Source organism: Heliconius melpomene, chromosome 17 (assembly GCF_056956725.1).
Source record: "Heliconius melpomene rosina isolate 202511_hmr_F chromosome 17, ASM5695672v1, whole genome shotgun sequence".
In the NCBI taxonomy this organism is placed as follows: domain Eukaryota; kingdom Metazoa; phylum Arthropoda; class Insecta; order Lepidoptera; family Nymphalidae; genus Heliconius; species Heliconius melpomene.
The window spans coordinates 1,426,204-1,440,448 of record NC_140405.1 but is presented as its reverse complement, the minus strand read 5'-3'; the positions used below and the strand labels follow the sequence as shown (position 1 = coordinate 1,440,448).

At 31.9% G+C, this 14,245-nt stretch overlaps 1 protein-coding gene across 2 annotated transcripts in view; it reads right to left on the bottom strand.

Annotated features, from left to right (window-relative positions):
- Positions 1 to 10,185: 10,185 nt before the first annotated feature.
- Positions 10,186 to 14,245, bottom strand: part of LOC146529800 (U-scoloptoxin(01)-Er1a-like) — a 100,388-nt gene continuing 96,328 nt past the window's right edge. For both annotated transcript variants that reach the window (XM_085200081.1, XM_085200080.1), the window contains 2 exons: positions 12,769 to 12,911; positions 10,186 to 11,448 (listed from right to left, as the gene is read on the bottom strand). In XM_085200081.1, the coding sequence (XP_085056207.1) occupies positions 11,346 to 11,448; positions 12,769 to 12,911 (246 nt within the window). In that variant the 3' untranslated portion in view covers positions 10,186 to 11,345. The remainder of the gene's footprint in view (positions 11,449 to 12,768; positions 12,912 to 14,245) is intronic.

The window sequence follows — 14,245 nt, the reverse complement described above, 5'->3', positions numbered from 1 at the left end:
AATATCTTAAAACTAGCTGCCTAGGTTTCCTCTGCCTATCCCGCTATGTGCGGGATTCAGAGTGAAGCTAAAAAAAACTTACTTTAGGCTATTTGGTTTATTATTGATGGCGAGGCCGTCGCGTCGTGGTGCAGTGAACTAAGACATTCAATATTTAATTTCCTCGAATCAGAATCGAACCAACAAGCGGTTACCCATGCACCACGACTGACCTCAACCTAAAGTTTTCAACCAATAAACACCATCGATCCTTGCAATTCTTCTTAGCAAACCTCGTTACACACCAATCAAGGGGCCATCGCAAATAGCTGTCGCATTCCTATATTGCCTGGAATGTGATTTGTCTCTCGCAACTCAATAACTCCGGCTAATGTAGTAAAACACCGCAAATCGATGTACTAACATGTTTTCTAACCCTCGCGTGTCACCCTAAAATACCATCGCTCATCCGCCGTGACTTTTGACATGGTGCATTCTCATTTTGTCTTGACGTTGTAAGAACCTCATTTTTGATTGGTCATTGTTTATTAGAAAAACATGAAAAATATAAAATATATTCTTCGAGGCAGTCTAGTCTACGCCTTTTTATAGCGACGAATTTCTTATTTAATTCTTAATGTAATATAGCATTTTCAGAGAGAATGAAAAAATCTAATAATTCAAGTATATATTTACCTATAATATTAAATTTCCAACAATCAATGTCTTTATTTGAGTGGGAAGTAAGTATATATGTTTTTAGCTTTTATCAAACATAGATTTAATAATAAAAATAAAACAAAACTGTCCATCTTACCGTAACACGGCAATGGGAACGCGCACACAGTGGAGCGTTTAACCATCGAGGGCTCTAATCGATTCAGGAACGATTTTCTTCTTGACAGCCCAATCACAGGTCTATTGGACAGACGTGTATTGGTGTTTCGAAACATCTCAATACCATACTATACCAGCTAGAACACAGGTTTTGAATGAAACTTTCAACCGGCTTAGTAAGCGTATATTTGGGGACGGACACACTGTCTACTGCAAAGTATTCCAAACGAAAGGTTTCTAAAAAGAAATAATTATATTCATTGGTCTAGTTAGAGTTTAATTTGTAAAAATTGCAAAAAATCTAATATTAAAAGAACTGTCAAATTCTTTTTGTTTGGTGATACAACTGAGATTAGCACTTTTATTTTTTTTTGTATTCCCAATTTTCTATGTTTTACTAGTACTAATGTTGTGTTATATTTACTCTCAAAAATTTCTTCAAGATGTTTTAACAGATTGAAATTGCCGCGCTTTGGGTCGACACCAGAGAAAACAAACAAACAAAGAAAATATTAACTATTTTATTTTCTAAAGCGAGAATCGAACCCACAGCCCATATTATATCTTTATATTACATCTTTTAATAAGAATACTTACTTCAAAATTAAATATAGCAGGTATCCATATAAATCTTCAATGATTGAGTGTCGTAATGGAATCGACAGCGATTTTCTTCTTGACAACCCAATCACAGTCTACCTGACAGCGGAGTATCACACCGCACAGCTTGAACACTCTTGACGATTCTATTCTTGTTTTAATTAGATTTACTGATACCTTACAGGTGGTAAGATTTGAGTTATATCTGTTAGTTGTATTTATTTTAGGAGTTACGTACGGATGAATGTTTGTTTTTTTTTCATCTTTTACTTAAGTAAGTAAACTATAGTAATCACTTTCATGTAGTCATTGTATGATATTTATGTTATTTGCTGAATAACTGTTTCCTTTGTTATAATTTTGATTTAGTCTAAATTATCATTGTTAACTATATTAACATTCTTCTTACAATCAATTTTCCTCTTTATATTTAAAATATCATTTCTTTTAGCTAAACACTACCTAGCATAATATAAATTTAATTTAATTCTACCTATACAGATAGTACTAAAGAAAAGCGAACTCATGAGCAATGAAACTGGTACCAATGCACTAAAGCTTCCTATTTACTACGGCACTTTGAACTTTACTGAACTGAAACTCCAACGATATCCATTCAAAATCAACAATATTCATATATCTCCGCTGAAACGACTCTAAAAACTATTTATTTCTAATCGTAACCAATAAACATGGACGCTAGCGGTTTTAAAATTTTATCAACAGTTAGATACTGTACTGGGTCTTAGTTGTAAATTCGTTCTAATAGTTTATTGGAGGTTTTAGAAAATTGTATGCTTTTCCATCTTGTATAGTTTTAGCAGATATTATTAGTTAATTCACAAAAAGATTGATGTTAATAATATAATTGAGCAAATACAATTTAAAAATAATTACAATATTAAAGCTCAGCGCCATACTTTGCAAACCAGAGCGGTGTTGTAAAAATAATTTAAATATATCGTTCAGAAATCCGAAGTGAGAATCGAACCCACAATCATCACGTTAACGTCTGTTAACTTTAAACACAGATCTACTACACCACGAACGACCCCAACATATAAAAACAAAATTACTTAAAAAGTTTAAATTTTCGTCTAATTCCAAGACAAGCATCCCAAATAATGTATAACAAATAAACATTTTGAATGACTTTTTATTAGACACTGATTGCCTGGATCGCTTGAACGGCACAAGTACACAGTTTTCGCATATTTAATAGCCCCGTAATGGAGTTCTCTGGTAGCTCGAGGGTTTTAAACTTGAAAACTAAAAGCGGAACGATCGCACAAATTAACAAAAACAATGACACTTCATTCAGTTCGAGACTCCATTTTGTTGTGAAGATTTTGAAACTGCTGAAAGGCGGATCGGTGTTTTATAGTTGTTTTCTTATTTATTGATTAATTTTCTATATCGTGGATTCTCTTTTAGTTTTTTTTATGATAATTTTTCTGTTATTCTTTATTTTTTACAAAAAAGAAAGCTAATATCTAATATTGCATAACAAGTATTGCAGATTTGTCTTAACCGTCCATGCGCTCTGACCAACTAAGCCATGACGTGTTCTCATCGGGCTACGTTGAAATTCTTATATGCTTCTTACACTAGATCCCAGGTTCCCTTTGCCTACCCAAATATATACAAAATACAGCGTGAAGCGAAAAAAATTGTACAGCAACACAAAATTAAAGTATCAAAATTGATTTCAGGGCAGTAGAATCGCAAACGTGGTGAAGTCAGTAATAGTGTTTGTAGAAGTTGTTTTCTAGGCGCAAATTGATTGAAACGCCGTCCGATAATTGTTCATAGTTCCCTTGTTAGTGCAAACTTTGTAGACAGTTCTGCTTGTCTTTCGAAAATTAGGTGTGAACGGACCGCTCTTTCTGGGTGGTGCTTCGCGATTATTGGTTCGTTAAGCTACGTTTATATTTTTGTAGAATATACTTTTGAAAGAGAGGAAATGTTTCTTTTATAAGTTAAGTTATATATTCGTATTCTATAATTATATTATTTAAGTCGTGATGGTTCAGTAGGATAGCGTTTGACTGAACGTTCTAAGTTCGATTGCAAGTTAAATCAACGAATTCATGAATCAAGGCCAGTTGTGGCGCAGGGGCACTAAGTGTAAAACGACTGGTTGGGGGTTGATCTCCTTTCGTGAAAATTAAATATTTATTTAAATTTATATTTTTATTACTTCGGTCTGGTATCTAGGCAAACTTAACGATGGCTCCAGATTTCAGCGGAAAGTGGGGAACGGAGTGTCTTAACACTAGGTTCCCTCTGCCTATCCTGCTGCGTGCGGGATACAGCGTGAAGCTGATTTTTATATATTATATTTGCAGAAACATAAGTTTATAAATTATTTCTCACATCATCTCGATGGTAATCGAGACCATAGAGAAAATAACATTAGCTATTTAACAAAATGAAGCACACCCCACACCGTGTCTCCGCATAAACAACGCAATCAGCGACAACTGACTAATTAACACGGGGACACGTGGTGTAAACACAAGTGGATTATAATGTTTGTTCTCAACTTATCTTATCTTATCTAATCTTTTGTATGTTATATTGATTTATATTTAAAAATAAATATATAATAATTATATTAAGATTCATTAATTTGAAATGTAGTGTTCCATTTCACTCGGTCGAGTGAATAATATTAGTTTTTCCATTCTACCAATATAGACAGAAAACGGGGAGCGGAATGTCTAACCTCACTCGATCTCCGAAAAACAATAATATTTTATAAATACAAATGATCACCCACTTAATTCCTTTGTTAATAAGTAACGACGTATATGCATTTTTAGTTAGGTAACAACACAAATACAAACGAAAAAACTAACTAAATACCCAAATAGACTCCCTAGAGCGTCGTAAATATGCGTTAGACAGACACACTGAAGATTTATATGGTACTATATCGTCAGCAAACTGTGCCTACTCTAATTACTAGGAATCATTAACTTAAATTATTTATATTATAACAAACTATTTTATATTCGTATAAGAAACAACATAAATAGAAGTATGTCGATGTTAGTCACTCAATAAGATTAACTAGGTACTGTAAAATCGTCTTGTTTCGAAAAACCTAGTGTCCAAACACTCCGTTCTACGTTGTCCATCCGAATCCAAACTGAATATTGGTCTTCAGAGATTACTAGTAAACCATTCGAATTTAGGCTTTTACAATTTGCAGCTCCGAGTACATTCTATATCACTTGTATCGTTTGGTAAAATGTTATTATCCTTTATCTTCTTAATTACAAATATAGGATAGGTATACGAGTACGTATATATTCACAACAGATTTTCGTAACAGAGTGGCCATTAAGTATTTCTTATATCAGTTTTATAGTCAGTAATATATCAGGAATGGCCTACTATCTCAGTGCCCCACTAAGCGGTCCCACAGGTACCTCATAAATTTCCTCTGAAGAAGACCCACCTCGCGCCATACATCTAAGGTCCTTTCTGTACAGTTGGAAGATTTTATCTACGTATTATTAGAAATTTATTATTTTTTGTTATGTATGTTTCCCATATATAGCAGGGTAGGCAGAGAGAAAAGAAATCTGGTTTTGAGACACTCCGCTCCCTATTGAGCGCCCAATATTCGAAACATTGCTTGTTTAGTAGTGGATATCTACGCCGCCCTTTGTCTTGTTACCAGAGCTAGGAAATTAAATAAATTATCAGAAAATTAGAAAAGATAGTAATTAACTTTTTTATTCAGAAATTAAAGATAGAAAAATATTTAGAAATAAATAAAACGTACTAGAACTTATAGAACGTACTAGAACTAGAACAGCGTATATCAATAAGAAAATAATAAAATTATAATTTATTTCGTTACAGCGCTTGTATTTGTTCACCGCGAGAAACGCGGGTTCATTTCCTGCTACGTTCAAATTATTATAGGTATTCTAAATATCTCAGAATAAGCTGGTCTAAAATGACCATTTCAAATCTTGATAATATCGCACACACAAAAAAATAATAACAACGATTTCTTATGTCACAAAAGCTAAAAAAATATTAAGAAAATTGTTTATGCAAATAAAAGTAAGATATTCAAATACAAAATATACCAAAAAAACCGTCAGGAATATCGGGCAATTTACGACACTCGTGCGGAACGTGGGTAGGTACCCTACATACATACATACTTCCTTTTATACGAGATGCCTTATGTTTCTTATTTACATATTACCCGAGGCGCATACAAGACGTATAAAAATGTAATTCTTACCCACTCAAAGTTCCAATTACGCTGTCACATGAGGATTTCACAGTATTATTTATATTAGACACCAGTTACTTAGGATTGGTAGAAGTTGAATTTTGTATTGTTATTTTATATTTTATATATTTTTTAGTTACCCGCTTATAGCAGTGTAAACATAGGTAGCCTAATAACGTAGTGTTTAAACACTTCCGTTGTTTATTTTTCGCTAAATTCCTGAGGCACTGCGTGATTACTGGCGAAAGTCAACGCGGCGGTTTTCTTTGTTACCAATGATAATAAATGAAAATATTAAATATTTTATTCCGCCAAGTGGGGATCGAACCCACAACCTACGCCTGTGACGACCTCAATGTTTACAAATATATTAATAACGAGGCCGTCAACGGAAGAAGACAAGACGACTTCGCGGTGTAGTGTTACAGGGGCTAACTGACAATGACAGGGGTTGAATTTCAGTGTTGACTTCTACTACGTCTCGAATTAGGGCTGACAGCAATGAACAAGGTTTCTTCAAATTAGGTTTTCTTTGCCAAATCATCTTTACAATTACGCAAATTTAATAAAGCGATACTCATCACCGTTCTTTGCCTTGTAACTAGAACGAGGAAATGAAAATATTAAGTATTTCATTCCTCTGAGCGGGAATCGAACCCTCGCGCTTAACCTTCGCACCTCACCACATACATATATATTTTACATTTGTTTTTATTATTTGTTGTTAGAACATGAGCTGGCGCCATTTCCCTAACAAGTTTCACGTGATAGATTAAAATGGATCCCAGGATTGAATTTTTAACCTAACGGTCGCTATATTTTAAAATATTTTCAATCTTTTTCAATTCCATTAGACGAAGTACAGATATTGGTTTGTGATCTTCTTGTATACTATATTATTGGATATTTATAGATTTCCAATAATAGTTATTTATTAATAGTTTTCAGGTTTTTGTTGGTTATTGTGGTATTTATACTCTGCCTTTTACTTGGATTTTAATTCTATATAGTAGTTGTTTAACTCATTAAGTTAATATTTTAAATATTCTTCACGGAGTCGGATTGCAGCCACGTCGAGTGAGTGGTAAAGAGGCAAAGAAAGTTTTCAGTTGACCATCAAGGACAATGATACTAAAAAAGAGTCAAGTAAAAGTCATGAGAAACCTCTGGAGGGCAGAAGGGAGAAGTGTAATGCGGGAATCGTTTGGCGTTTCTCGCTCCACCCACTAGCTATCTACCTAGAGATACATCATTAAACTTTAAAAATACTTCAAAATATATGTAAATAACTGTAACTGACCCTCCATTGGTAAAAAACAAACTTAATTTAAACACCATCCAACTCTGAAGCTGATGTATTACAAAAATTCCATTAATTAATTGATATATTTTGTCACTTTAAAGTGCACTTTACCCGTACGGGCGATAGGCTCTCCCCGATACGACGGGCTTCATTTAAAAGATTCACAATTATTTTAATTAAAAGTGTCTCGGCACTTCGATAAAACCGTACTGATCCGTGATTGCCATCGTGGATAAACATTACTGGTGAATGTCACAGTCCACGTTTTAAAACCTATACTCGTATATGTAAGTAACTGGTAGATTGTGCGATTGTTCTGAAAATGGATGGATTTATCTTTTGATGTGATGGTTATAGATAGTAAATGGATAATGTGAGGATTGGAAATTAAAATTGTGTAAGTTGAGAAAATTGTTATTTAATTTGAATTTGTAATTTAAAAAACATCAATTTCATTAATATAGCTGAATAATCATGAGAGATAAACTGATATCGAGACACTCCGTTCTCCATGATTTCCTAGTTTCTCAGTTTCACATCATCGCACGCCATAAGGCCACACCCGCACCCTTTCAAAGCTATCGTTGTATCGCGAGTATACTTAGAAAATTTTAAAAGTTATGTTTTTTAAAAACATATAAATACTACTATTATAATGTCTAATGAATTATATTTCATTTTAAAGTTTGAATTTAAAATTCTTTTTCAAATTTTATAACTAGACTACATTATGTACGTATATGTCGTGACTACGATGACGTCTTATTACGATATTCACAAATGGTAAACATAGTAAAGCTCTCAACCAGCTTTTGCCTATTCTAAGATAACATGGACGACGAAATACATTAACTTACTTACTTTGACATATTAAATATATTATATTAATATATTTAAAGGAATAGTTTGAGGCTGTCGTGCCGCGTGGCCTAACTGTAAACGTAATAATACCACACTCAAGTTATTTTCATTTTTAAGCACTATTAGAAGAACCTCGGTGCTGAGTTCCGTAAGTTGACACACTATATCTAGAAAATCAGAAATTACAAACAATTTTATATGTACTTGTAAAGTTAATGTAATTACAAATAAAATGTACATTTTTTTCTTCATCGCAAAAATGCAAAGAAAAGAGAGATTTGTTTTAGATTTTCTACTGAATAATCTCTGCCATTCATGGGAATGAAATATTTAAAGTTTGTGAAATATTTAAAGTGCAGAAGGTTCTCTCTGCCTAAGCTACTATGTGCAGGATACAGTGTAAAGCTAAATTATTTCTTTATAAATACAGAAGACTCCAAACATTGTCTTTAAAATACTTTCCTCTTGAACCAAACATCTAAGTACCCGCTGTACAATTTCCAAAAGTTTCAAAGGCAAATAACTAAAATAATTATTGAATGAAGCTCACGAACTCTAACAACTTTTACCGTTTAGTTGTCTTACTCCGCCAAAGTCTAAGCAAACTATCTTCTAAAAGTTTAAGCAATTAATTCATATTATCCAAACGAACTTTTAAAGAACAAGTAAAGTAAGTATATAAAATTAGAGTTGACGAAATTACTATTGTTAATTTGCCTGCGCGAATTTGTTGCTTCTTTTTTACTGCTTTTAGGGAATTAAACCTACATTTACGTATATATTTATTCATTATAAATCATATTAATTATTTAACGTGAAAATGTTTTTCTATATATAAAATACGAAGATTTTAATTATATCAACATCTCTTTTACTGCGAAAAGCTTGTCTGAGTGATTCTAGGAAAAAAATCAATTGAAAACATCGTCTTGGTAACTTTAGTAGTGTTGTTTTTTATAGAGAAATATTTTCTTTAGAAATTGCTTTAAATAAAATACCTCTAGGGAATGTTTTAAGTAAACTAATTTTAACTAAAAGGACCAGTATAATAGATTATTAAATTAATGTTACGTTAAGTAAAGCTATATAAAAAGTTTTTATCTTGAAGATTTTTTACACAAGGGTAACCAGTAACAAGTAAATTGTTGAAGATTATTTCAAAAAAAAACATTTATTACCTCTAATATCATAACATAATCACAATAAAGCGATCCTATTAAGATGTGTTTTTATCTTTTTAAGGTACAAAACCATAAAAACGAAATTAAAAACAGAATATTAGCTTTACTCGTATAAAAGCATAAATTAATAGTTATATTTACTTTGTTATTAATTATCAAAATTTTATCAAACATAAAATAGATTGCCCAATTCATTTCAATGAAAACATTGACTTATATATTTGAAGTGTACAATAATAATGATAGAACAAATATTCACTAAAATAATTTGTTAATAAACACTTTGCAAAGCCAAATTATTTATGAAATGTGACCTATTGTATAATTGGTTAAATATTTTATTTATGCTGAGATAGTATTATGGATTCGATTGTCACGAATAATTTTAGATAGTAAGAAAAAATACATATAGAGTGATATATATATCACAAATTTCATTACCGACTTCAATTTAAAAAAAATATTTGAACAAAAAAATCAATTCTACCATCCAAGACATGGGAAATTCAATAAAAAAAACCGCCGCTTACCTCAAAAAGAGTTAACATCAAAAAATGATGGACGTCGAGCATTTTCGTTTTCAACGGAGTCGAAATTCAATCATTCAACCCGATGTTTGTAGCGTCAAAATTGTAACTGCGAAATTTCCCTTTGTCTATTTTTCGTTGGATAATTGACACGGACACAATGCACTGTTGGGGCACGGCGTTATATCGAAGTTCACATTCGGTCAGCAATATTGCTTGTTGGACTACTAAATGTCCTTTTTCGGTGGTTTTTTCTGGGTATTCTGGCTTTTTGGTAGAGGCTTTGAGTTGGGAGGGAGGGAGAGTGTTATATTGGAACACCGTTTTTCGTTATTTCTTCGTTTAGGTGTCATTGTGTATTAGGTTACAGAAATTATTTTTGTATATCGTTTGTATTACAAACGTTTGGACGAAAATTTCCCTCATTTCCCTCTTGGAGTGTCTTAATAATATGCTTCCTATGTCTATCCTGTTACAGGATACAGAGTGAATCAAGAAGAAAACAAACGTAAAAGAATAGTAACGTAAGATATTCAAAGGCAAAGAATTCTTATATTCGTCATCTAATTACATTGCTCTTAATTAAAATTTTTATTTTCTAGTAAATTAAGTTTTTCAAAAATAAATAAAACATAATGATTGGGTAACTATTTAATGGCATTCTTATAAAATATTACAATTTAAACTTACCCAATATGAAAATTATTCTAATTTGTTTTATCTTATACAAAGAATGAAAATGAATGATAATGGTTGTATGAATATGAATATGAAATTAACAATAATGTGCTTACTAAAACCGTTGCTTTTCCAATATATTATCAGTTTTATTGTAATATTAGATTTATATAATTTTAAAGTAATTATTTAATTGAAGATTTTTTTACATTTAGTTTATAACATTTAAGCATATTCATGTCTCTGTAAAATAAAATATAATAGTAAAATAATAATTGGTTCATAGGTATAATAAATATTCAAAACCCGAAAATTACAAACAACTGACGGAACATTACACCATACTATATGGAGGCAAAATTGTAAAGCCACAAACTGTAACTCATTCGGTCACTTTTAGACCTAAAAACTAACGAAACTAACGATTTATGTAAGCACAGTAGGTAATGATATAACGATTTATATTCAATCAAAATAAATATACAGTTGATTCATGAAAAATGAATATAATGAATGATAAATGAGTAGCTAAGCGCCAACTCTGAACTTGTAATTTCTAAGTGACCTATTAATGTGAGCTTCAAAGGTTTCATTTCTTCGAATCAAAATTTACTATCTAGAATTTATCTTAGACTATGAAATTTCTGTTATAGCTTTGTTTTGATAATTATTATAGAATATTTTATGTAATTCCTGGATTTGGGACAAGAAAATGTTGTTATTGTCCATGCTGTGCATTTTAAAGATATTCAAAATAAGTTATTGGATATCTCTTTACGTATAAAAGAGAATCTATCGAAACTTTCTGGTTGTATCCCTACAGGATTCAGCAAGGTAGGCTGTTTTCTTTCAAGAGCGGGGAAATTAAAATAATTCGTTCCTTCAAGTGGGAATCGAACCCACAACCGCTCTTTGCCGCGACGGGCTCATAAATCTTTTTTCCAGACCCTAAGCCCATAAAATCCAATATATCTGGGAATATCCAAACTCTTGTGTAAATATTAAGGTTTAAAGTTGGCTGTTGATGATGATTTAATGATTCATGTGATTGATGTGTGACGATGATACAATTTTTATATGATTTTAACAGTAATAGATAAATGACAATACATAAATGTTTAATCGTGTATCTTTCTATAGTAAACTCCATGCGGCGCTTCCTGTAACTCTTCTGGCTTGGGCTTAGGCACGTAGGGGTTTTTCAAGGGATCCGCGTTCAACCTGAGTTTATAAAAAATGCTATGTTAGAGAATGTTAGGCCGTCGAAGTGCATGGACACAAGCGTGCAACGGTGTACGTCCGATCTCACTTGGGGGAATGAAATATGTCAATTATTTCCTCGCTCTGGTAGCCAAGCAAAGCACGGCGTTAAGTTCCGCCACGCAACACGCAATGCCTCCAGAACCCGGCGGTATCATCGTGATCGTGAAATGTTTTAAAATAATTCTGTTACTATTTTACTAGGTCTTAAATTTCCTTACATAGTAAGGATTATTTACCGCAAGTATCGAACACGTAATTGCAAAGACGCCCGCTGTGAGATATAGAGGGTTTCTGATTAGATCAGCCCACTCATAAATTATAATACTAAATATAGATTAACTTAGCTGAATAAAGCCTTTTCTATAAAATAATATTTAATTTAATATTTCTAACTCAAAATCCGACAATTTAAGACGTGACGGGTGGTGGAACTCAACGCCGTACGCTACTTTATAAAAATTTGACGCTTGGACGTCAATTTTTTTCAAAAATATTAAATAACAACTTCTTGAGCATTTTAAAATATCAAGAAATACATAAATTTAAATATATTTATTTCTAATTTTCTATGTATAATAATAAATTTTAAATATACGTCTTAATCTTTATAATTATTGATTTTATTTTATTTCTCGTCTATATTTTCAACAGAATTTAACCTTTTTGTAGTAGATACAAAGATATAATTTCTACAAAATAAGCAATTTCAAACGTAACGATTTCTTATTCGACTCGATTAATAGCAATAATCTGTTAAATAATGACCTGAGGCAAATTTTAAGTATGACAAATTATACCCACCACTGGTTTATAATTGAAGCTGTATTTCTAAAAGATATATATTTTTTTTGTTATACAGAACACATTTAAAACATTTTTTTTTAAATAACAATTAAAAAAAAGGTCTTTTTAATTTTTTTTTACTATTGGTAACTGAATTAAAATTAGGTATAAATAAAATTCCGATCCCGAGGTATAGGCCCGGCGCGGTGGCACAATAGTGACTGTAAAAGTTATGTTCGTGGATTCGATTCCCACTCAGGGAAACGAAATATTTAATATTTTCGTTCGCCTAGAGTAAAATCAATTCATTATTTCGGTCTGTATGTAAGCACTTCGGAGAAAATAATACATAAAAACATACCTACGAGCATTTTAAAATTGGTTCAATTTGACCTCATACACTATAGACTATTTTTGACCATACACCAAAAATCCACATTAAGCATAAATAATATAATAAGAGTTAAGATAAGAATATTTCAAACAAAATATTACTTGTAGTGTTCAATAGCCTGTGAGCAGTCCACGTTGTACCACCAATCACACGCGAACTTGGCCTGATCGAAGAGTGTGCCGTTGGTGCAGAGGAAGGCGGCGCCTTGGTGACCTTCGCGACCGTCGTGACAAACGTGGTAGGCCTGAAAGAAAAATATATATATTGTTATTAAAATCATAAAAATTTATAAATCACAATCCCATAGCAAGGTAGGAGCTTAGTGTTAAGACACTCCGCTTCTCAATTTCCACCAAATTCTGGCTTTGCGTATTGGTGGGAAAATGTTATCAATATTTTTTTTTAGTTTACCCAACTAAAAAACCATACTATCTTACACCAAGCGCTATAGAATTAAAGTTGTAACAAAAAATAATAATATATATTCTTTGTGGTTTCTTTTACTGGCAAAGTTAACAAAAATTGACAAAAAAAACTAAAATTTTATGGGACCTCAAATGTTTTGTCCTAGATTGACTATTTTATACTACTATTTTTATATTATAAAACTTTTTTAACATATTTCGAACACAAAAATGAGATATTTGCTCAATTGTATTAAATGAGACACGAGAGACAAGCAAAGGAACATTATTATCCTCAAAATTTGAAAGCTTAAATAGGTTTCACAAAATTTCATTTGGGATGATAGCAAATTCGCTTTGTCTTGAGCATGCTTCGAGTGGCTGCTAGTTATTGAATAAAGCTAAGAAATTAGCTTTTGTGGGGCACAGATTGTATGGAAGACGTGTGAGTGTTTTAAACCCTGGATTAGTTAATTTTAAACGTTGATTGAAGAACTTTTTTATACTCTCCCCCTTTCTCTCTGTTTAGACGAGTAAATAGGCTTAAAAATATTCTGGATTATTTTTTTTATGTTTTTACAATATCTTTCTGTACAAAATAATATTTCTGTACAATTGTATTAAATAATATTAATCTTTAGAAAATATCCAGTTTGCGAACTTGAAAGCTATACCATTTCTAACGAATAGTCAAAGTAAATGGAATATAATTAATCTATCTTTTGGAAAGTGTTACAGAATTTAAATAAAGCTGCGATTCAATTCGGACTTGTGCAACTTCGCCATTCCTTTCATTCCCCTTTCACGGATTGATTCTTTTGAAAATTTTGACTTAATTAATTTTCTAGAAATAACGCAATTCGAAATTATAATTTTGGATTATGGGCTCCCGAGTTTTAGGTTAGTCACGCCCCGCTAACAATGTCTTCGAAGTTATTCAATTTAAGCCAAATTGGTTGGCCATAGTAATTTTGCTACGTGGAAATTCGTTTAAAGAACACGATTATTTAGTTCGAACCAAAGGTTCGGTGACTGATAAGAGCAAAGTTTTGAAGGAAATCTAATCGGAATTTAATCTTGGATCCAATGGAAGTGAAATGAATGAGGATTGAGATAATGTGGTAATGGTGGAATTTACAAAAAAACTTGTTTGGAGTACTCAAATAAGCTATAG